The sequence below is a fragment of the Hemitrygon akajei genome, chromosome 9, assembly GCF_048418815.1.
Source record: "Hemitrygon akajei chromosome 9, sHemAka1.3, whole genome shotgun sequence".
In the NCBI taxonomy this organism is placed as follows: Eukaryota; Metazoa; Chordata; class Chondrichthyes; order Myliobatiformes; family Dasyatidae; genus Hemitrygon; species Hemitrygon akajei.
Genome location: NC_133132.1, coordinates 46141553 through 46164913, shown reverse-complemented (window position 1 = coordinate 46164913; position 23361 = coordinate 46141553). Strand labels below are relative to the sequence as shown.

General features: G+C 42.5%; 1 protein-coding gene across 1 annotated transcript in view; it reads right to left on the bottom strand.

Moving 5' to 3' along the window:
- LOC140733071 (uncharacterized) overlaps positions 1-23361 on the bottom strand; it is a 142662-nt gene that overhangs the window by 47669 nt on the left and 71632 nt on the right. The window contains exons 22-30 of the mRNA XM_073055889.1: positions 19394-19443; positions 18267-18443; positions 14247-14364; positions 13011-13170; positions 11097-11235; positions 7001-7154; positions 5825-5920; positions 4820-4984; positions 136-359 (exon numbers count right to left, since the gene is read on the bottom strand). Of these exons, the coding sequence (XP_072911990.1) occupies positions 136-359; positions 4820-4984; positions 5825-5920; positions 7001-7154; positions 11097-11235; positions 13011-13170; positions 14247-14364; positions 18267-18443; positions 19394-19443 (1283 nt within the window). The remainder of the gene's footprint in view (positions 1-135; positions 360-4819; positions 4985-5824; positions 5921-7000; positions 7155-11096; positions 11236-13010; positions 13171-14246; positions 14365-18266; positions 18444-19393; positions 19444-23361) is intronic.

Genomic DNA, 23361 nt, shown 5'->3' with positions numbered 1-23361 from the left:
ATTATAAATTCTTATAAATCGAATACAACTTACTCAGAACATTTCACCGGCAGACAGAATATAATTTGCATTTCAGAATGCTGTAGAAATGGATAGCTATTATGGCACGCAGTTTTCCACGTTTAGCTCCCTCACCTATATAATTTGCAGAACTGTTTGTAGAGGGTCACACTGTTGATGCTCTTCACACCCAGCTTCAGCCTGCCCCACTCGTCCTTAAATACCTCAAGTTGTTTCCACAATATCAAAAAGGATTTGAGCACCCTGTACATCGATATGGGCTCTAGTGTTTTCGAAGAGGTCAGTGATTTGTTGATAGGTGATTGTTCTCCATCTTCCTTTTCTTGAATTATAGAGGCCTGAGGCCACCACCACGGATCATAGGGGAAGGCAAAGGGAATCTTAAGTTTAAGTTACACATTAAAGTAGACAACTACATCAAGATGATACATGCCACATGGCTTGCTATTTTACAAAAATCAACATAACATCCATGCTAAACAACCAAATGCCCATTGAACCATCTATTCACACCTCAAAATGGCTGTGGTTGTACAATTTGTATCATTTTTGGATAGTCAATCGGTAATCAGTGGATGTCATGAGGATCAGTGCTGGAGTATTGACAATTTACAATCTATAGTCATGATTTGAATGAAAGTTAGATTTGCTGCTGATACTTTGCTTCAGTATTCACACATGAGAGGGACATTGACAATTGTGAGGACAACATAATGAAGGCCATGTCAATGTTAAGAAAGAAAATGTGCTGGAACTCTCAAAAAAATTAGGATATATAAGTTGCTGGGTTCAGACGAGATCTACCCTAGGTAATTACAGGAGGTGAGGGAAGAGATTTCTGCACCTTTGACAATGATCTTTGCATCCTTACTATCTACAGGACTAATACTAGATGATTGGAGGGTGGCAAATGTTATTCCTTTGTTCAAGAAAGGGAGCAGGGATAACCCTGGGAATTATAGATCAGTGAATCTTACATCAGTATGGGCAAATTATTGGAGAAGATCCTTAGAGACAGGATTTACGAGCATTTGGAGAAACATAGTCTGATTAGGGATAGTCAGTATGGCGCTGTGAGAGGCAGATTATGCCTCATGAGCCTGATTGAATCCTTTGAGCATGTGATAAAACATATTGATGAAGGTAGAGCAGTGGATATGGTGTACGAGGGGTGATGAATAAGTAGGAGGAGGTAAGGTAGAAGGAGTCAGTTTTAGAAAACCCAGCACATTTATTTTTCAATGTAGTCCCCTCCTACATTTACACACTTAGTCTAGCGGTCGTGGAGCATATGGATCTTGGACCTCCAGAAAGTGTCCACAGATGGGTGATTGATAAGTTTGTGGCCAAAGGTGGAAGGAGATGAGTTATACAGCTCTCGTTACATGCAGGTCAACTCTGAGTGATTATGCAGAAAGTTTGAAGTTAAGAACTCAACTCCCTCTACCTTAGGCCACAAACCTATCAATCACCCCTGATGAGTTATTAACTTCAAACTTTCTGCATAATCACTCAAAGAGTTGACCTGCATGTAACGAGAGCTGTATAACTCATCTCTTTCTACTTCAGGCCACAAACTTATCAATCACCCATCTGTGGACACTTTCTGGAGGTCCAAGATCCGTATGCTCCACGACCGCTGGACTAAGTGTGTAAATGTAGGAGGGGACTATGTTGAAAAAGAAATGTGCTAGGTTTTCTAAAATTGACTCCTTCTACCTTAGGCCACGAACTTATCAATCACACCTCGTATACAAGTTTTAGTAAGAAGTTTGATAACGTACCCCAAGGTAGGTTCATTTTGAAAGTCAGGAGGCATGCGATCCAGGGAAACTTGGCTGTGTGGATTCAGAATTGATTTTCCCAAAGAAGGCAGAGTGTTGTAATAGATGGAGCATATTCTGCCTGGAGGTTGGTGACTAGCAGTGTTCCACTATGATCTGATGTGGGACCCTTGCTCTTTGTGATTTCTATAAATGACTTAGGTGAGGAAGGGTGGGTTAGTAATTTTGCAGATGACACAAAAGTTGGTGGTGTAGTGAATAGTGTAGAACATTGCCATACGTTACAACAGGACATTGACGGGATACAGAGTTGGACTGAGAAGAGGCAGATGGAGTTCGACTGGAAAAACACATAGTCATTCACTTTGGAAGGTTGAATTTGAAGGCAGAATACAGGGTTAATGACAAGATTCTGAGGAATGTGGAGGAACAGAGGGATCTTGGGATCCACATCCATAGGTCCCTCAAAGGATGCAAGTTGACAGGGTTGTTAAAAAGGTGCACAGTGTGTTGGCCTTCATTAGTAGGGGTTTGATTTCAGGAGCTGTGAGGTAATGTTGCAGCTCTATAAAACCCTGGCTAGAACACACTTGGAATATTGTATTCAGTTCAGGCCACCTCGTTTTTTTAGGGAGGATGTGGAAGTCTTAGCGAGCGTGCGGAGCAGATTTACCAAGACGCTGCCTGCACAAGAGGCCATGTCTTACGAGGACAGGATGAGTGAGCTACAGCTTCCCTCTTTGGAGCACAGGATATTGAGAGGCGACCTGATAGAAGCGTACAAGATGAGAGGCATGGATCAAGTGGATAGCTGGAGACTTTTTCTCCCCAGAGCAGAAATAGCTGATACAAGGGGTCATAATTACAAGGCGATTGGAGGAAAGTGTAGGTGGGGGGATATGTCAAAGGTAAGTTTTTTTAAAAATAGAAAGTGGTGGGTGTGTAGAATGCCCTGCCAGGGATGGCGGTAGAGGCAGATACACTAGGGAGATATATGAAGCACGGATGATTGAAAAAATATATGTCTGTCTAGGAGGGAAGGGTTAGACTGATCTTAGTGTAGGTTGTCAGGTCATTGTCAGCTGAAGGGCCTGTGCTGTAGTGTTCTACGTTCTCTACAGAATGGGCACGTTAACAAGTTGGAAGGACACGAAGAGCTTCTAGAGGAAAACAGTAGGGTTAAGTGAGTGGGCTCCAAGTTGACTGAAGGAGTATAATGTTGGAAAGTATAATGTTGTTAAATTTGGAAGGAAGCATCTGAAATGAAATTATCATTGAAATGGTGTCTGACTATACAACGACAAAGCTCACAGGGGTCACAGCATTCTAGTGAATGAAAACTAAACAGTTAATGTGCAGCTCTGACAAATAATTAGGAAGAGTAATAACGGTTTTCATTGGAAAAGTATGGTGCATAAAATGGGATACTTTTGATGCAGCTTTACAGGATATTGGTAAGCCTGCACTCAGTGTTCAGTTTTTGGTCTCCGTATTTAAGAGGGAGGTACCAGCAATGGAGGCGGTGAAGAGAAGGTTCATTCAGTTGATTCCTAGAATGGAGAGGTTAATATTGAAGAAGTGTGTTGAGCAGGTTGAGCCTTTACCCACTTGAATTTAAAAGGATGAAAGGTGATCTCGAGCACTGAGCACAGCTGATGGAGTTAATGCCGAGATAACGATTCCCCCTGTGGGCCTATTTAGAGCCCTAGGACATAGTTTCACAATGGAAATGATGAGAAATGTCTTGTCTCAGGCTGTCATGACTCTTTGGAATCCCCTACCCAGAAAGCCAAAGAGACAGTCATTGAATATGTTTTCATGTCAGAGGTCGACAGATCTTTGAACTATGACAATCGTGAGAAAGCCTTGGTACTGGTTTTTTGTCACAGGTACCAAGATACAGCGGAAAAACTTTGTCTGCGTGACATCCAGGCAGGACATGCCACCCAGGGCACACACTGAGTTAGCAAGAAGAAAGTAGAATGCATAACATAGTGTTGTAGCTACAAAGAAAGTTCAGTGCAGGTAAACTAGAGAAGTGCATTGGGCCAAGAATGAATAAGCCCTTACCTTATTGGATAACACAGCAAGGTTGAAGAGCTTCTGTTTCTGATAATTGTTTTAATTTTGGGCTAGATTATGCAAGTGGCCAGCTAACAGTTCTATGAGCGATGCAGGCTTGTTCCAGAAAGCATGTCAGACTGCCCACCGCAGTATCAGGTATAGAAACTTGGTGAATGTCTGTTGCAGGTGACCCACCACTGAGTCCAGGAATAGTTGGACAGGACTGAGAGGCAGCATTAACTTCAGATCTGACCCCTCAGCTTTACACCAGCCATTATGAAAAATGTGAGTGAAGCTATATTTTTAATTCAATAAATGTTAACACTTTTAATTACCTATTTATTATTTATTTTGTGATACAGTGTGGAGAAGACATTTCCAGCCCTTTGAGCCAAGGCTGTCCCCAGCAACCTCCAACAAACCCAATGAACACTAACCAAATCGTGGGACAATTTACCAGTTAACCAACCCAGTACCTCTTTGGACTGTTGGAGGAAACTGGAAGATCCAGAGAAAACACATGCATTCCATGGGGAGGAAGTGCAGACTCCTTACAGAACAGCACCGGAATTGAACTCCGAACTGCAGAGCTCCCTGAGCTGTAATAACGTCATGCTACACTACCGTGGCGTTGTGCGGACTGTTTTATAGAATATTCAAATTTATTATTTACTTACTCTACTTGAATAAATTTCAACTCTTTCTAAAAGTCTGCAGCAGGCCATTCAGAAACTAGATCTCCTAGGCGCAGTGTCCAGTGGAAAGGAGCGGGAAGGCTCGGCAACCTTTGAAATAAATTTGGCTGATATTTCTGGTTGCTTAGTTTGTTTGAAGCAAACTTGTCAGTTTCTTTGGGCAGGTTAGTTTATACTGGTCCAAACGTGATCAGTGATTAACCTGCTTGATAAGATGCTACAACTAGAGAATATATTTACTGTATTTTTTTTTACCTCCTCAGCTTTGGCTTCTGTCTCATCACATGTGGCCCCATCCTTCTCTGGAAACAGAAATGCTCCGCTTCCACTCTGAACCACATCTTCCATTAGCAGAGAGACGCCAAGAAGTTCGCCATTGGCTACGTTCAGATCGCGATCACTTAGCATGCACAAGCACATCTGGATCAGAGAGCAACAGCAAGAATATCAAGAAACATCTGCCCAAATTTAGGCGCCATTCTGCAGGCAACCATGAAGATCAACTAGTTTATTTTATTTGCAAACATGAGTTTTCTGCATCAGTGTCTCCTCACATCAACAGCACTAAGTGCACAGGCTGTTAATGACCTTCTAATGTCAACTATATAAAAACACTACAATGAACTATGCCAAGGTGTTGGTTTCTGTATTGTAAACAGTATTGTGCAAAAGTCTTAGGTGTGTGTATATATATCTATATATAGAGAGAGCTGGGGTGCCCAGTACTTTTGCACAGTACTGTATTTGTCAACGTGGAGCGGAGTACAAATTTTAAAATTCCTAAAAGGAGGTTAGGAATGGCAAGGGCAGAGTGCCATAGGAGGAGTGTGGGACAGAGGACAGAGAAGGAATAGGGTGGAGCGGATGCAGGCACACCCAGCCCTAAACCAGGCAAGGTCATTCAATTCCAAACAACTGGTTTATTGATCATTGCAGAATGTCTCTCTTGTGCTTCCCGCTTCCTCTCCTCTCCCTTTTCCCAGCCCTGATCCCCCTCTCCCTGCCCCCTTCCTACTCTCAGTCCACAACAGAGACCCATAATCAGAATCAGGTCTATCATCACTCATGTATGACAGGAAAGTTAGTTTTTTTTGTGGCAGCAGTACAGAGCAGCACATAAAATTACTACACTACTGTGCAAACATCTGAGGCACCCTAGCCTGATATATGTGCCTTAGACTTTAGCACAGTACTGTATGTACAATGTACAGTATATGAACTGAAACCGCCAGCTAAGATGCACTTTATTGACATTCCTACCTGCATATTCTGCTCTATGCTTTGAAGGTTGCTGATCATTCCTGGTAGGAATCCTTCCCTAGCTAGGAAAGCTCGCCAGGGAAACAGTGCAAGGGACTAGAACAGAATAAAACATTGGATCAAGAAATGAACCATAATTGAGGCATGAAGGACAAAACATTGTAAATACCAATAATCTGGAATAAAAACAGTAAGTGCACCTTCTGTGGAGAGAAGGTTTTGGTGTTAGAATTTCAATAATTCTGCGGAAAGAGCATTTAATGCCATCATTTTAATTATAAAGTACTAGATCCTCACTCTTGGCTGTCAGCCTCCACAATGAAGATACCAACGTGTCTTTCACCATTCTTACAATTCAGAATCTCAAGTCAAGTTTATTGTCATTTTGACCATAAACTGCTGGTACAGTACACAGTAAAGATGAAACAACATTCCTCCAGGACCCTGGTGCTACATGAAACAACACAGAACTACACTAGACAACGTGAGACAGCACAAGGCTTACACTAGACTATGTAAAACAACATAAAAACTGCACAGGACTACATAAAGTGCACAAAACAGTGCAGGGCAGTACAATAATTAATAAACAAGATAATCGGCACAGTAGAGAGCAAATTACAATATAATAATAAATGATGTAGATGTCAGTCTAGACTCTGAGTATTGAGGTGTCTGATGGCTTGGGGGAAGAAACTGTTGCACAGTCTGGTCGTGAGAGCCTGAATGCTTCGGTACCTTTTGCCAGATGGCAGGAGGGAGAAGAGTTTGTGTGAGGGGTGTGTGGGGTCCTTCATAATGCTGTTTCCTTTGCGGATGCAGTGTGTGGTGTTAATGTCTGTAATAGCGGGAAGAGAGACCCCGATGATCTTCTCAGCTGACCTCACTATTCAATAGATGGGAAAGACTGAGTTAGGCACTAAATTGTAAAAATCGATTTGTGAATGCAAACAGGAACGTAAGGAAAAGGAGCAGAAGAATACATTCAAAGAGCAGAATATGGAAGGATGGGAACACACATTTGTGGAGGATAACGATCAGTTGAGCTGAACAGAGGGATGGCTATGTAGAGTCTGAGTAGTTTTATGGACGGTAGGAATGATTCAGTTCCTAACAGTTATAACCCAAGCAATAATTTCTCTAATGAGGATTGGAGATTCACAGTCTTACACTGACCTTGTGATTCCGTGCATCCAATGGCTGTGGCAGAGGAAGCAATGAACCGTACAGGTTGCTGACCGCAGAGTTACTCATAACCGGTAGTGCTTGATGCATCGCATCTGTGACAGCCTGAAACGCTGCTATGTTTCCAGCAGAAAGGAAAGCTTCCCTGGTAGAAAAGCAAAGAGGTAGAGATTTATGCCGTATCGGTATGTAGGATATAATAACTACTTTTTAACGTCATTGGTCCCACTCACCAATGCAAAACACATCAGATAGGACAGTTTTACTAAGTACTTTTCTACTCTGTGGGTGCACAAATGAACACAATCTAACAGCTACTGCTGGCTGTTGAGTTGTTAGCACAAATAGCGTGGCCCAAAACAATCGGTCAGAGTGGTAGCACGTAAAATGCAGAAGGATCATAGTACGACAACGGTTTCAGAAAGAAACCCATCCCCAACAAAAGCAAAATGCTAGAAGTCCGCCAGTCAACCAGCAACTGTGAAGGGAAGAAGTGTGAGCTGATGCTTCCAATCAGGACTCTCTATGAGGATTAAGAGTGAAGAGAGAAGCTTGCTGGTTTAGACCAGAGGTTCTCAATGTGGGCTATATGGTCACCCAAGGGATCAAGCTGGATTTCGTAGGGGCCACAAGTAAAAAACAGGAAACTGGAGGCTACAAGAGTTTCTGAATGGACTGTGATAAGTTTATTGTTTTAATGAAATATTACTAGAATATATAAATAAAAAATAAATGAATATATGTAATTTAATTGGGACCCTGAATGAAATGAATGGGGAAATAGGCTAGATGATGCAAATAAGGCAGCAAACAGAGGGGGGGGGGGGGGGCGGGTGTGTGTGTGTGTGTGTGTGTGTGTGTGTGTGTGTGTGTGTGTGTGTGTGTGTGTGTGTGTGTGTGTGTGTGTGTGTGTGTGTGTGTGTGTGTGTGTGTGTGTGTGTGTGTGTGTGTGTTCGGGACAGGGGGTGGGAGAACAGCACATCAGTTGCTATCTTTGCTTCTTCTTGACTACACACAAACCATCGTTCACACCCTGAAGGGGCAGCCTGCTCTTCGAATTACAAGAAGATGATCTTACTGAATAGCTCGACAATTTGAAACAACTGCACACTGATATGGAATTTCGGTTCAGAGTCCTGCTGGAGATGCATATTCCAGATGGGACGGTAGATCCATTTGGGGTGAATGTGAATGATGTGGACACCACATTGCAAGATTGTCTTATTGAGCTGCAGAGTGGTAGAACAGCTCAAGCAAAACTCAGACACAGTCAGCTAAATTTCTGGATAGTTAGTGATATTCAAAAGAAGTTCCCACAGCTCTGGGAGAAGGCGAAGTTCTTCTTCGTTGGTTCTAGTTGAACGTGGTTTTAGTCAAGCTCTCCACCTGCTATCAGAAACTCATAACCATCTTGATGTTGTGAAAAGAGGTGATCTTTGATTAACTTTAACCAAGTTGCAACCAGATATTCAAAAACTCACCAATGTACATCAGTTGCAAGGATCTCACTAGATACCCAAAGTAACAACACTAAGTGCTTTCTCATTGTTGGTTGGAAGAATATTTTAGAAATTATAATTAAAGCATCCTATTCAGAGCTTTGAAACAGTTCTACTTTTCATATACACCTGTAACATTATATTTAATATATAACTATAACATAAATATTGACTGTATATGACCCAAAAAAAATTTGCAAACAGAGGAGACTATGGAGAGAGGGGCCACAGAGGTAAATGAAAGTCACAAATGGGCAGGAGAAGGTTGAGAAGCATTGGTTTCGAGCATAATAAGGGGTGATTGGATGAATTGGATAGACAAAGATGATGGGCAGATGGAATGGGGGGAGGTGGAGGAGGGAAAAAAAGAGCAAAAATAAAAGATGGACAGGGGTCATCGCTAATATTAAGTCTCCTGAAATGAATTGTCACGGTTACTTCACTGGCTGCTTCTTTTTACACTGTATATCGATGATTTAGATTATGGATTAAATGGTTTTGTGGCTAAGTTTGCGGATGACACCAAGGTAGATGGAGGAGCAGGAAGAGCTGAAGAAACAGAAAGGTTGCAGAGAGACTTGGTCAGATTAGGAGAGTGGGCAAAGAAATGGCAGATGAGATACAATGTTGAGAAACGTAAGGTTGTACATTTTGGAAGAAGAAATAATCAGGCAGATTATTATTTAGATGGGGAGAAAATTCAAAAATCAGAAGTGCAAAGGGACTTGGGGTCTTTGTGCAGGATACCCTAAAGGTTAACCACCAGGTTGGATCGGCAGTAAGGAAAGCGAATGCTATGTTGGCATTCATTTCAAGAGGAATAGTGTACAAGAGTAAGGAGGTGTTGATGAGGCTCTACGGGGCACTGGTGAGACCTCATTTGGAATACTGTGTGCAGTTTTGGGCCCCCTATCTTAGAAGGGATGTACTGATGGTGGAGAGAGTTCAGAGAAGATATACGAGGGTGATTCCTGGAATGCAGGGGCTAACATGAGGAGCGTTTGTTGGCTCTTGGACTGTATTCAATAGAGTATAGAAGAATGAGAGGGGATCTCATAGAAACATTTTGAACGTTGAAAGGGTTGGACAGAGTAAATGTGGAAAGGCTGTTTCCCTTTGTGGGTGAGTCCAGGACAAGAGACCACTGTCTTAGAAATAGAGGGTACCCATTTAAAACAGAGATGAGGAGAAATTTTTTTAGCCAGAGGGTCGTGGATTTACGGACTTTGTTGCCATATACAGCTGTGGAGGGCCGAACATTGACAATGTTTAAGGAGGAGATTGATAGATATCTAATTAGTCAGAGTATCAAAGGATACGGGGAAAAAGCCGGAAATTGGAACTAGATGGGAGAATAGTTTAGCTCCTGGTGGAGTGGCGGAGCAGACTCGTTGGGCCAAATGGCCTACTTCTGCTCCTTTGTCTTGCTTTGTCTTGTGAAAACACACGTTTTATTCAGCCTGAATGCTTCAATTTGCTTGAAGCTGTTACTAACTGGAGGTGCAGGCTATTGATCATAAAACCCACCATGAGCAGCCGGCGAATTCAATTCAGGTAATTAAACAAGTATGAAATAAGGATAGGTACCTGTGGTTGTTTTTGTGAAACTATCAAACCTGGTTCATTAATACCTTTCAGGGAAGAAATCGGCAACACTGACCCAATCTGTAGCAGACCCAGGAATTATGGTTAACCCTTTATTACCCTCTGAAGTAGAGTTGCAACACACACAGATTAGGGATAATGAGGAATTAGCAATATATGCTGGCTGGCAAATACACAGATGTAAAACTTTGGATATCGCGTTGAAATGTGGATGTGCAAATGCAAGTGTGCATAAAGTGCTGATGCAGGGTCTCGATCTGAATTGTCAACACTCCCTCTTCCCTCACAGGTGCTGCTCGACCCATTGAGTTCCATAGCAGCTTGTTTTTGGCTCCACTAGGTTTTTTCTTTTTTCTCCCCCAAGGGCATTCTGAGAGTTACCTATATGTTCAAAACTTCTCCTGTTTAATACGTCAGATTGAGGAGGCACTGTAGAGTAGTGGTTAGCACAACAGATTTCAGTACAGGCGACTGGGGTTCAATCCCTGCTGTTGCCTTTAAGGAGTTTGTACATTTTCCACATGACCGTGTGGATTTCTTCCACAGTCCAAAGACTGGTAGACTAATCGGTCATTGTAAATTGTCTCGTGATTAGGCTCGGATTAAATTTGGGTGATTGCTGAGTGGTGTGGCTCAAAGGGCCGAAAAGGTCTATTCCGCACTGTATCTCAATAAATAATAAACAAATAAAATTTGGACACTCAAGATGCATCTGTTGTTATATTCCTTAATAATCAGGTAAGAAAGTGCACAAGACATTCCTCTTCCTTCACATAAAAATTGATGGCCATGTTCAGTAGCCCACGTGTTCGAGAAGAATCAGCATACTCATCCTTGTGTCCAACTGAAACTTAAGTTACAAACATCATCAGGAGTCACATTTCCAAATGTCCACCTGGGAAGCCAGATCTCCAAACTTTGCTCATCGCCGATAAAGTTCCCATTCAAAGCAGAACATCGTCAATAGTAGTGAAATCCATTACCTGATTGAGTGGCGAACAGCAGCGTCAAATTGCAAGAACATAACATCCCTCTTGAGAACAAGGAACTTTGCCACTGTGGCAGGATCTCTTGGATTATCAAGGTTATCCATCTGAGTTTGAATCTCCTGAAGCTCCGAACCTGTCCCAATGGGAGGCAGCACAATAAAGAAAAAGACAACACGTGATAATCAACATATCTTTAGTACAGCAACAGTATTTGATGTTGACCCACATACAGTCTTGTAGGTCAACATCATTTAGACTTGACCCGTAAATTTCCTCCAATTCCTTCTCTCGCTTCCCAGTGCTCTTCGAGAAACCTGGCCAGGCCCTGGAGGTTTGTCTAGACTGTTACCGTGTGTGAACTAACCAAGAATGTTGCCCATTCAGAAGGAACTGTTCTTGTTTATCATTCCTTTCTGCCTCTCTCTGTACACTTTCCCATTTGCCTCAACTGCTCCTTGTGAGAGTGAGGTTTGTGTGACCACCTTTATCAGCTATTTTTGGTCTCCTCTCAATTGGAAATACCTGTCTGTGGCCATCATCCTCCAGGAAATTCATGGAGCAAAGGAGGAGAGGAGAGGAGAGGAGATGCAATTGAAGTAACCCACACCAGGACCAGTAAAAGAGCAGAGGGTATAGGTTTATAGTGAGGAATACAAGTAGAACAACTTGATCAGCTTCATTCTGTGCTGTGCAAATATGGAGCTAGGCCCTTCGGCCCTCCACCTCCATGCTGACCACACTCATCTTAATTCTCAGTGCTTGTGGGAGTGCATTCCATACTGCACAACAGAAAGCACTGACACTCACAACATTGAAGAAGCACCTGAAAGAATTACTGAATAATAAAGGCATACCTGGGCGCAGACCATATGCTGAGAATTGGGATTAGTATAGATCAGGGCTTTCCCACCTGCTTCATGGTATTGGTCCATGGGATAAAAAAGGTTGGGAACCCCTGGCCTAGATAGTACTTGATGGACAGCATGACTGATGTGACTATCTCCATATCTGTATAGCACTGAATGGGGCTGACCAGATTGTTCCACTGTGAGCTGTGTAGATGTTAAGTAGACTCATAGTTGTCATACCAATTCTAATATTTTCTGAAATGTTTATTACTTAGCACTTCAGGCACCTCCACTTATTCCATACAGCATCTTACTTACACCTGAAATCCTTGCCCTTGCCTTTGTTATATCCAATTCTAAGTATTCAGATAATGGGTTCTTCATATTCCTCAATCCTCAGCTCTTTGTACTCAGCTGCCATTACTCCATGCTGAAGGTCTTGCTCAGCCATTGCTTTTGTGCTTACCAACATACAATGGCGCCAGAAAGCAATGCCTCAGTTTTAAAGCTCTCATCCTCGTGTTTCTTCCACTTATTCCCTTCTACCGCTCATCTCCTCCAGTATTCCACCAGAATCTGTTCCTCTGACTATGGCCTTAGGGACATAACTCACTCTATCACTCATTGAGTTGTGTTGCCCTGAGCCCAATATTTTGGCCTTTCCATGAGCTCGTCATCTGCCCCTTGTCTTGAGATCTTTCTAGGAAGCTCTCCAAATAGTTTAGGCTAGTATTGGTCTTTGAAGCCCTTTGAAATGTCTGACACAAGACAGACTGGCAATCTGGAGTTACACACACACACACACAAAATGCTGGAGGAACTCAGCTGGTCAGACAGCATCTATGGAGGGAGATTAACAGCTGATGTTTTGGGCCGAGACCTTTCATCATTCACCCTTCATCCTCCAGAATTTTGTGCGCGTTGACCATGAAGTGTCTCTTCTACACTGAAGGGCATACATTAACACTGATTAGTTCAGCTTCACTGCTGACAAAATAGTTAGAGTGAGCAACTTCCAAACAGTACTTGAGCTGTGCTCAGCAAGTCTTCTGTGACTTACCAATGCCTTCAAGTCCTCCCCAGACTGCTGCCAGTGGCTGCATCTTCTGAGAGACAATGCTGGGGGAGCTGCCAAGCTGTGCGAAACAGCACAAGTACGAGAAGATGTCATGGAGAGCAGCCACTATCTCCAGAGTTTGGTACAAAGCTCTCCAGCAAACCTTGTGCGTAGAGGATGGGAGGGTCAAGAGGAAGAAAAATGTCAAATGCTTCAACTATCAGACATGTAGCATTTTATTTCTGCATGAACAACGATGCTCGGACTGCAAACCTGGTACATTGCACATCAAGGGAAAGACTCTAATTAGATTGAAATATGAAGCCATAATCACAGGACTGTGACTGCAGTATTACAGCCATTACTTTGTATTCCCTGCTACGGTTTAGCTGGTATTCTAGCCTGATGCTGATCCAAGTATAAATGATTTTATTTAAACCTTCCCCTTTGCAACCAGGTCCCCATGCATTTTTAAAACAAAGAGTAAAAGATGAGCACTGAGAACTCTGTAGTGGACTATTTAGAGCCAGAGTCATAGAAAAGTACAGCACAGAAGCATGCCATTCGGCCCATCTAGTCCATGCTGAACCATTTAAACTACCTACTCCCTATGTCCTGCACCGGGACCATTAGCCCTTCATACCCCTACCATCCAAACTTCTCTTAAATGTTCAAATGAAGCTCGCATGCACCACTTGTGCTGGCAGCTCATTCCACGCTCTCAGTGAAGTTGTTTCCCCTCATGTTCCCCTTAAGTTTTTCACCTTTCACCCTTAATCCATGACCTCTAGTTCTGGTCTCACCCAATCTCAATGGGAAACAGCCTGCTTGCATTTACCCCATCTATACACCTCATCACTTTCTATACCTCTACCAAATCTCCTCTCAATCTGCTGCATTCCAAGGAATAACCTATTCAATCTATCCATATAACTCGGGACCTCCAGACCCGGCAAACATTGTTATAAATGTTCGCTGTACTCTTTCAACCTTATTTACATCTTTCCTGTAGGTAAGTGACCAAAATTGCACACAATATTCCAAATTAGCCCCCACCATGTCTCATACAACTAAGTTAACTACTTCAGAAGAAACCCAGGAACAAAGAAAAGAAGAGAGGAAAGGAGAGTAGTTAGAGACAGTCTGCCGCCTTTGCATATATGCCAGAGAATAGGGTCACAATTCACTAAGATGTACTAAAGATCTGTGGAGTTGACTATAAAAGAGACTAAAACAAACCTTTTGTTCCAGGGTTTTAAACATAATAAGCACTTCAGAATGATGAGGAATGTACCAGAGATTAAGAAATGTTCTTCCGTCAGGTGACAACAAACTGCGAGGGCGCTGATGGAGTTTCCTAAATTTAAAAGAATGAACACTTGTCACTGCTGATGTAATTCAGAGACGCCAGTGTACATATAACTCTGTGTGGAATTATACGCAACTGCAGTCCACTAACATGTTAGTTTGCGGGTACTTGGGTGACACAGTGGTAGCAGCTTACAGAACTGATGTCTCAAAATTCCTGCGACTTGGATTCAATCCTGACTTTGGGTGCTGTCTATGTGGAGTTCCAAAGCTCTCACTGTGGCCAGATTAGTTTCCTCTGAGAGCTCTGGTTCCACCCACGTCCCAAAGACGTGCGGGCTTGCAGGTTAACTGGCCACTGTAAATTGCCACTAATGTAATGGAGTGAGATTGACGGGAATATGGTCTAGAATGGGTGTTTGATGGTCAGTGTCAACATGTTGGGCCAAAGGGATTGTGTCCATGCCACGTAAACGTAATTGTAAAATTTGGCTGTGGTGTTACATTGCCCAGGATATTATATCTGCTGGAGACTGTCATTGGCCGAATCAATGGTGGTGACAAACCAGCATATAGGAGTTAGCTTGAATATCTGGCTGAGTGGTGCCACAACAACAACCTCTTACTCAATGTCAGCAAGACCAAGGAGCTGATTACTGACTTCAGGGGGAGGATATTTTTGGTCCATGAGCCAGTCCTTATTGGGGGGGGGGGAGAGATAGGAGGGGGAGAGGGTGAGCAGCTTTAAGTGCCGATCATTTCTGAGGGTCTGTCCTGGGTCCAGTACATAAGTGCAATTACAAAAAAAGCACAGCAGCGTCTCTACTTCCTTAGAAGTTTTCGAAGATTTAGCATGACATCTAAAGATGTGTAGTGGAGAGCATATTGACTGGCTGCATCACAGCCTGAAATGGAAATGCAATGCCCTTGAATGAAAAATCCTACCAAAAGTAGTGGATATTGCCCAGTCCATCACAGGTGAAGCCCTCCTGAGCACTGGGCACACCTACATGGAGTGTTTTTGCAGGAAAGCAGCATCTTTCATTAGGACCCCAAACATGCTCTCTTCTCACTGCTGCCAGCAGGAAGGTGGTACAGAAACCTCAGGACTCACACCACCAGATTCAGGAACAGGGAACAGTTACGACCCCTCAACCATCAGACCTGAACTAGTTGAGATCAGTTCACTCAGCTTCACTTGCCCCATCACTGAACTGTTCCCACAACCGATGGACTCACTTTCAAAGACTTTTCATCTCATGTTCTAGATATTTATTGCTTGTTTATTTATTTATTTTTTATTATGTCTTCTTTTCTTTTGTATTTGCACAGTTTGCTGTCTTTTGCACACTGGTTATCCTCCCTGTTGTGTGCGGTCTTTCGTTGATTCTATTGTGGTTAATGGATTTACTAGGTATGCCCGCAAGAAAACAAATCTCAGGGCTGTATATGGTGGCATATACTGTAAGTATTTTGATATTAAATGGACTTTGAACTGAGTTGATGAAACTTGTTTTTTACTGTAATTAATTTTATTTGTAGCTTTAAATAGATTTGACAAATTTTTGTAATCGCTGCTTTGAATTTGCAGTTCTTATTTTTCTCCAGCATACATTGCAAGTCAAAATTCTTTTTAGTTTTTATTTAATAGCCAGAAGGGAAAGGGGATGGGACGTGGCCTGGGAGCCAAGGGGGCAGTAACCCAAAAAAAGTTTGGGACCCACTGGTGTTCAGTTAATGGGGAAACCATTACCAGTTCAGAGGGATCTTGAGGCCTGGTTGGACTGTACCTGGAGTATTGCATTTCATTTAGTCAGTCTGTTATAAGAAGGATGTGGAGGCTTTGGAGAGGGTGCAGATGAGCTTTACCAGGATGCTGCCTGGATCAGAAGTCATGTCCTATAAGGAGAAGTTGAGCAAACTTGGAAGATGTAGAGGGGAGACCTGATAGAGGTTTGTAAGATTACGTGAGGCATAGATAGAGTAAGCAGCCAGTATCTTTATCCAGGGTCAAAATGCATAACACTGGAGTGTCAGAGGGGGTAGTTTCAGAGAAGATGGGTGGGACAAGTTTGGTGTTTTTTTACACAAAGAATGGTGGGTGCCTGGAAAGGATTGGGGGGGGGGGGGGGTGGGAGTGGTGGCAAATTTGATAGAGGAATTTAAGAGGCTCTGAGATGAATGTGCAGAGAATGGAATGATGTGGAGATTGTGTGGGCAGAAGGGATTGATCTTGTTAGGTGTTTAACGACTAGTTTAATTAGTTCAATACAACTGCGTAGGTGGAAGGAGCTGTTCCTGAGCAGTACTGTTTTATGTTCTGTGAACACCCAGGCCAAATATAAACTCAGCTCCCTCAGTACAAGCCAGAGACCAGAAGCAGCCTCCAGGACATTCATCTACTTAGTTAGCTCATTTCCCATCTACAATTAATCACAAGCAAAATGGTTATTTTGCAGCACGTCCATTTAGAATGGAAATCTTGCCCACATGTTACAGTGCTGCGACACACAGAGGGCGCGGTTATGCCATAAACCCAGTCAAAGTACAGTCTATAATTGGAAGAACCTAGTGAGGAGAATACAAAATCAAACAACCGAATAAAAAGAATAAAAATTAACATGTTCATATGCGTGAGTGAGGCCTCCGTCAGAATGAATTGACCACGGATGTTGCATCCTAGCTGTCTAGATACACAAACCTGGGCAGTATGATATGGAGGTCACGCTGTTGCCCATGTAGCAAGCCCCCCTTCACGCGTCTGATGAACGCAAAGGAACGGTAGAGACCGATATAGTTTGGTACCAGCAGCACGGCAGGAGTTGCCACAGTGGGTATTGGACTCAATGTAGGACTGCCTTAGGGACTCCAGCTCCGGATTTCTCCCCTTGGGGTTTACTATCGAAGCCTTCCCCACGAGTGGGTACAGCCACAAGGCAGCAGAGGTTTGAGATCAGAGTTTTCCTTCTCCGAGAAGAGCTGCCAATCATGGCTGATGAGCGACTGGTTTTAAGGCACCAGTAACCCATCTTTGTCCCTTCTCCTGTCAGTAGAAATGGTTCCATTGGGCCTAGTAGCTAAGCCACATGTGCAGGCTGTGAGCTGGACTTGGTTGTCAAAGGCTTTTTGAGGCATGCATCACTGGCAGCATTTAATAGGTAGTGGGAGCTTGTCCCCATTACCACCTCCAGTGATAACAACCTTAAGCTAATGCTCATGTAGATTGAGTGTAAAGCATTTTAAGGGCATGGTAGCGTAGTGGTTAGCACAACACTTTACAGTACAGGCAACTTGGTTTCAGTTCCCACTGCTGTCTATAAGGAGTTTGTATGTTCTCCCTGTAACCACATGAGTTTCCTCCGGGTGCTCCAGTTTCCACCCAAAGTCCAAAGACGTACCAGTCGGTAGGTTAATTGGTCGTTGTTGGGAGGTTAATTGTTGTTGTAATTCCTCTCCACGCCTTGTGGCGAATCAGGCGGCAACCTTGCCATTTCTTCAACATTTGTCTGGTTTTTTTTTTACAAGGATGAGTTGCTAGCTTAACTCTCAACCCAGCGTGGAAAGTGTGCAAGAGGCCCGCCAGATTCAAACCCCAAGACCACTCACCTCGAAGTCCGATGTGGATGCCACTACACCACAGAGCAGCATGATTGGTTAATTGGTCATTGTAAAATGTCCTGTGATTAGGCCAGGATTGCTTGGCAGCTTGGCTTGAAGAGCTGTAAGGGCCTGTTATGCAGTGTATCTCAATAAATAAAAAATATTTAACTTCACCCATATTAGTATGCTATAGGTGTGCACGTGGCTGTGATCCTCCATTAATTAGACAGTCTCATTGCCTAATCTCATCTGTGAGAAGGGATCACTTGTGCCAATGTACAGGTACAGAAAAATGTGAAGAGGAATTTCTCAGAAATATGTAGATTTTTTTTGGTTCAGTGCGCTGCTAACCTGGGATCCGACATCAGCCCCAACTCAGAGTCACGTTCTCCTTTCTTCTCTTGAGGTTGGCCCAACACGAAGTAGGTTTTGACAGCCGCGGGAAAGTCTTGCAGTAAACCCAGCAAGCTACTGTAGTATGCAATAATCTGACTGCGTAAAGAATACTGAGACATGCGCTCATTAAATCTGCAATACCAAAATCAAAGTCTTATTAGTCACGGCTGACTGCAGGAAACAATTTCATCATGGAATGGAAAGAACACGGTAAAAGATCATTTTGCAAACGCTAACATTTGTTTAATTGATTTATTGTTTTCTGTGTAAAATAAAACTTGCCTCACACATGTCCTTTGAACTTTCCTCCTCTCACCTTAGAATTAAACGTCACTAACATTGGACAGTTCCACCAAGGGATAAGGATACCAGCTGTAAGCTCTATGCTTCTTATAATTCTATAAACCCCTGAGCCTCTGCTGCTTCAGAGAAAACAACCCAAGTTTGTTCAACCTCTTGCATCCTCTTCATAATGGGGCAATGAGAACTGAATGCAATGCTCCAACAACAGTCTGAATAAGTATATATAGCTGCAGTGCGACTTCCTGACTCAAGAACTTGATGCCTCAACTAAAGAAGGCAAGGATATGAAAATACGATCAAAGATCAGATTGGGATCAGGGAACAGAGTGAAAAAGATAAATCAGAGCATTGGGAGAGGGCAGATTTCTGATGGGATCACTGACCTGAACGACCCATTGCTCCTGGTTGAACAAAGGTGGAATACTACCTTAATCCTCAATGCTTTGTGCTGAAATTAGTATTCAGTGCAAAGCAACATCAGACAGATGGGGCTTGGATCTACTGGAGGTAGAAAACTTCATCACTGTCATTTCTACACTGGATAAACTTAAAAATTTAGAATTCCAATCTTGGATAAGGAATAAAGTAGGATTAAACTAGTAATTAACAAGAACAATTTTACTGAATGCGCTATGATCTACTGCTATATGCAACATGATTAACAGCACATCATGACAATCATTTGATCATATTCCTACAAGTATGACCAAATTCATTGCAAGAACCAGTGAAGATCAGTACGTTTTGTTCATGCACACCTTTAAATGAAATAACCTTACTTGCTGCAGTAGTCGAGAATTAATTCTCTTTTGATTTTCTCCACTTCCACCTGTGAAAACAAAAACACCTATTGTGAACCACGGATGTACTATTTAAGCAAAAAAAAAAAAAAATCAAAAGAACTGCAGATGCTGGAAATCTGAATGAAAAATAGACAATACTGAAAACACTCTGCAGGTCAGGCAACATCTATGGAAAGAGAAAGGAGAGATGATATTACAATTTCCACCTGGATGCTAATTAAATGTGAAGTGAATGTCAGGAGAATGAGAAATGGAACGAGTGTATCATTGATGTAAATGTGCGTTTGATGGTCAGTATTGAATCACTGGGCTGAATGGCCTGCTTTCATGCTGCACTCCTCTGTGACTCTATTGATTTTTAGAGCCAAGAACATTAGTCGAGGGTTCCATGAACCCCAGGTTGGGAAACTCGGCTCTAAAGGTAGTATGTAATGGCAATCTATCATCAAAGGATTCCTATATCCCTTTACCAAAGGAGAAGACGGCACAAGGATGTGAATGGGAAGCCACAACCAAAAACCTTTGCTCGCATGCTAATCAGACATAAACCTGTGAAACATATCAGTCTTGGAGATAATGTTACTGAGGTGACAAGATAGATAATGGTTTACAAAGGCTCATTGCACATGGCGTCAGCTGATGCATATTTTCTAAATATTGTAGTATTCTTGCAGGCATGTAGAAACTTTCTTTTATGCAGTTAAACGTCTTTATTGATATCTCTATGTTATGGCGTTGGCAACAATAGGTTATGCCTGGGTAGCAGTCTGTGGCCACTTTAATAGTTACCAATAGATTTCATGAAACTGTAGGGGATTCATTTGAGTTTTGAATGTCATATCCAATCATAATCTGCAGCTTCTTAACCAACTATACAAGTGAACAGGTTGTACTTTGTTTAAGTGGTTCCATTTAGTGGGAATTGATGACTCGACTAAAGAAAGCACCAGGGATTTTCTTTCACTGATTGAGAAACCACCTGACTCTACAGCATTGCATTTCCGTAAATGCAATTACAGAAATTGCATTTACGATTTCTGTGGAAATTGTAAATACCACGAAATACCCTGCTCAGAGGACATAGAGATACTCTGGATCTTCATGGGCTGCAGGTCTTCACCGATCGCTCTGGGAGCAGAAGTTGCACTGCCTATTGCTCTGGGCCGACATATAAGGAGACAACAGATTGACAGTGAAGGGATTGGTTATGGCTGGAAGGAATCAGAGCTGTGGTTCACCTACAACGACGGTGTGATTGGTGGCTGAGAAAGGAAGTTAGTCCCTATGGGGCATGATTGAGGATGGTGTTTCAATGCACCTGGTAAGGGAATCCTGTTTAATGTTTATATGGATGGTGCTGCTGAGCCATTGGCTAATTTCTCTGGTATTGCTCCAAAAGGAGTGTCGTATGGGGAATATTATCATCATCCAATGGGAGACCATCACCTCAGTCTAGCGGAATTTCCAGGATGAACTGAAGGGGTCTTGAAGAGGGAATAATTCTGTTACCCACCAGGTAAAGTGCTTTGTTAACTCTATAGAGTTAAAAAGGTGCTACATGAATGAATTTCTAAACAATATGCCACAGTCAAGAATTTAATAGTCTAAACACAGTAGGAGGGAAGCTGCTTTGGCACATTTATCTCCATTCTGCTTTGCATATCAATCCAGTCTCTTCACTCTACCATCCTTGTCCTTCTCTCTGTGCCCTTTAACGTATCCCCGTGAGACAATCCACCAATGTCATTCAGCCTCAACTTGATGCAATTTTATGTCTCAATCACCCTTAAGAAATGCTTTTGATATATCAGTTCACCAACACTCTAAATCAAGTTTTTTTTCTTTCTTTCAAAATTCAAAGTAAATTTATTATCAAAGTACATATGCCACTATATACAATCCTGAGATTTATATTATTGTGGGCATACTCAATAAGTCCGTAATGGAAATAGTAACCATTGTAAAATCAATGGAAGATCGCACCAACTTGAGCGTTCAACCAGAATGTAGAAGACAATTGTGCAAATATAAAAAGAAAAAAATAATTATAATTAATAAGCACCAAGTATCGAAAACATGAGATAATGAGTCCTTGAAAGTGAGTCCATAGGTTGTGGGAACATTTCAATGATAGGGCAAGTGAAGCTGAATGAAGTTATCCCCTTTGGTTGAAGAGCTTTATGGTCGAGGGTAATCACTGTTCCTGAACCTGGTGGTGTGAATCATGAGGCTCCTGTACCTTCTTCCTGAGGGCAGCTGCGAGAAGAGAGCATGGCCTGAGTGGTGGGAGTCCCTGATGACGGATGCTGCTTTCCTGCAACAACTCGATGTAGATATGCTCAATGGTGGGGAGGGCTTAACCCACCATGGACTGGGCCATATCTACTACTTTTTGTAGGGCTTTCTGTCCAAGGGCATCGGTGTTTCCATGACAGGCCATGATGCAGCTAGTCAATATATTCTCCAACACACATCTCTAAAAGTTTGTCAAAGTTTTACATGCCATTCTGAGTCTTCACAAACTCCTAAGGAAGTAGAGGTGCTGCTGTGCTTACTTCATAATTGCACTTATGTGCTGGGCTACTTGCAGGAACAGATGGCATAGAAGGCTAGAGGGAGGAAGAGCACTGAAATGGCTTTGCAGGGAAGAAGTCTGGACCCTATCAGGATGTCACAATGCTGGTTGGAAATGGGGAGACAGGACTTTACAGCTAATTAGTGACAGACTTAACTATCAACCATCCACTTGGTTAAAACGCTCACAGATGTTGATCTGTGAGACAAATATTATGATATGGGAATATCAAATTCTAACATTCTAACCATATCTACAGGCCAAGTGCTGGAAGATGGGAATAATTCTTTGATGCTCACTGGTTGGCATTGATGAGGTTGGTTGAAAAATCTGTTCCCATGCTCTATACAGTTAACTCTGTGGTTACTTTAATAATGCCTTTAATTTCCCAGAAGTCCTTCCCAAACAAGACTATCGTTCAGTGTGGCCTGGCTGACCCACTGTCACGGATCTCCTCCAGACCACGAAAAGACACAAATGCAAAATACTTTGGTTGGACCATCAAGAGAAATAATTGAGATTTTGCCCTGTGATAGACAAGTGTGTAGGAACAGGTGGCCATGACAAAAGAGTCTGTGAGCGGCCAGGCACTGGTTAGTTGGAAATCCTGTAGTCCCAAGCCCAGAAAGATCAGAATTTATGCACCAGCAAAGAATACATTATGTCCTACAGAGTGATAATGACAAGAGGTCTGTTAGCCAACATCTCATGGTTTCCTGCCTTTGTGACAATGCCCTCATCTTTGGAAAGAATGGATTCAGGTCAATAAGTTTGCAGGACATAAAACTGAGGACAGTTTACTCATATGGATTGGGAATTCGTTAATTGTGGCGAACAAAGAGTGGGAATTAATATTACTTTGGCTGACAGGCTATGACTGGTAGGGATTGGTGCTTAGGTCCTGTCCCTATTAATAGACTAACAAAGGGGACCAGTTGTGTTTCTGAAGTTGCTGATGGTACCAAACTTAGTGGAATTGAGAGGATGGTGTGTGGAACTAAAGAAGCCTCAAAGGGATGGAGACAAGGTTAGTGAGGGAGAGGGTAACTGTGGCAGATGGAACATAGTGTGGAAATATGTAAGGTTATCATGGTGAAAACTTCCGCACAAGTTACTGAAGGCCAACATGCAGATGCAGCAGGTGATTAATTAAGGAAAATGATGTGTTAGCCTTTATTATGAGAGGATTTCAATACACGCCTCACAGAATAGAATGGTACTGGATAGACTATATGGCGCACAATGTTGTACTGATCTTGATACTAATTTATAGTAAATGTCCTCTGGTGTATCATCTATACCCCTCCACTCCCTTGTTATCCATGTGTCTATCTAAAAGCCTCTTAAACTCCACCAGACTGCCTGATTC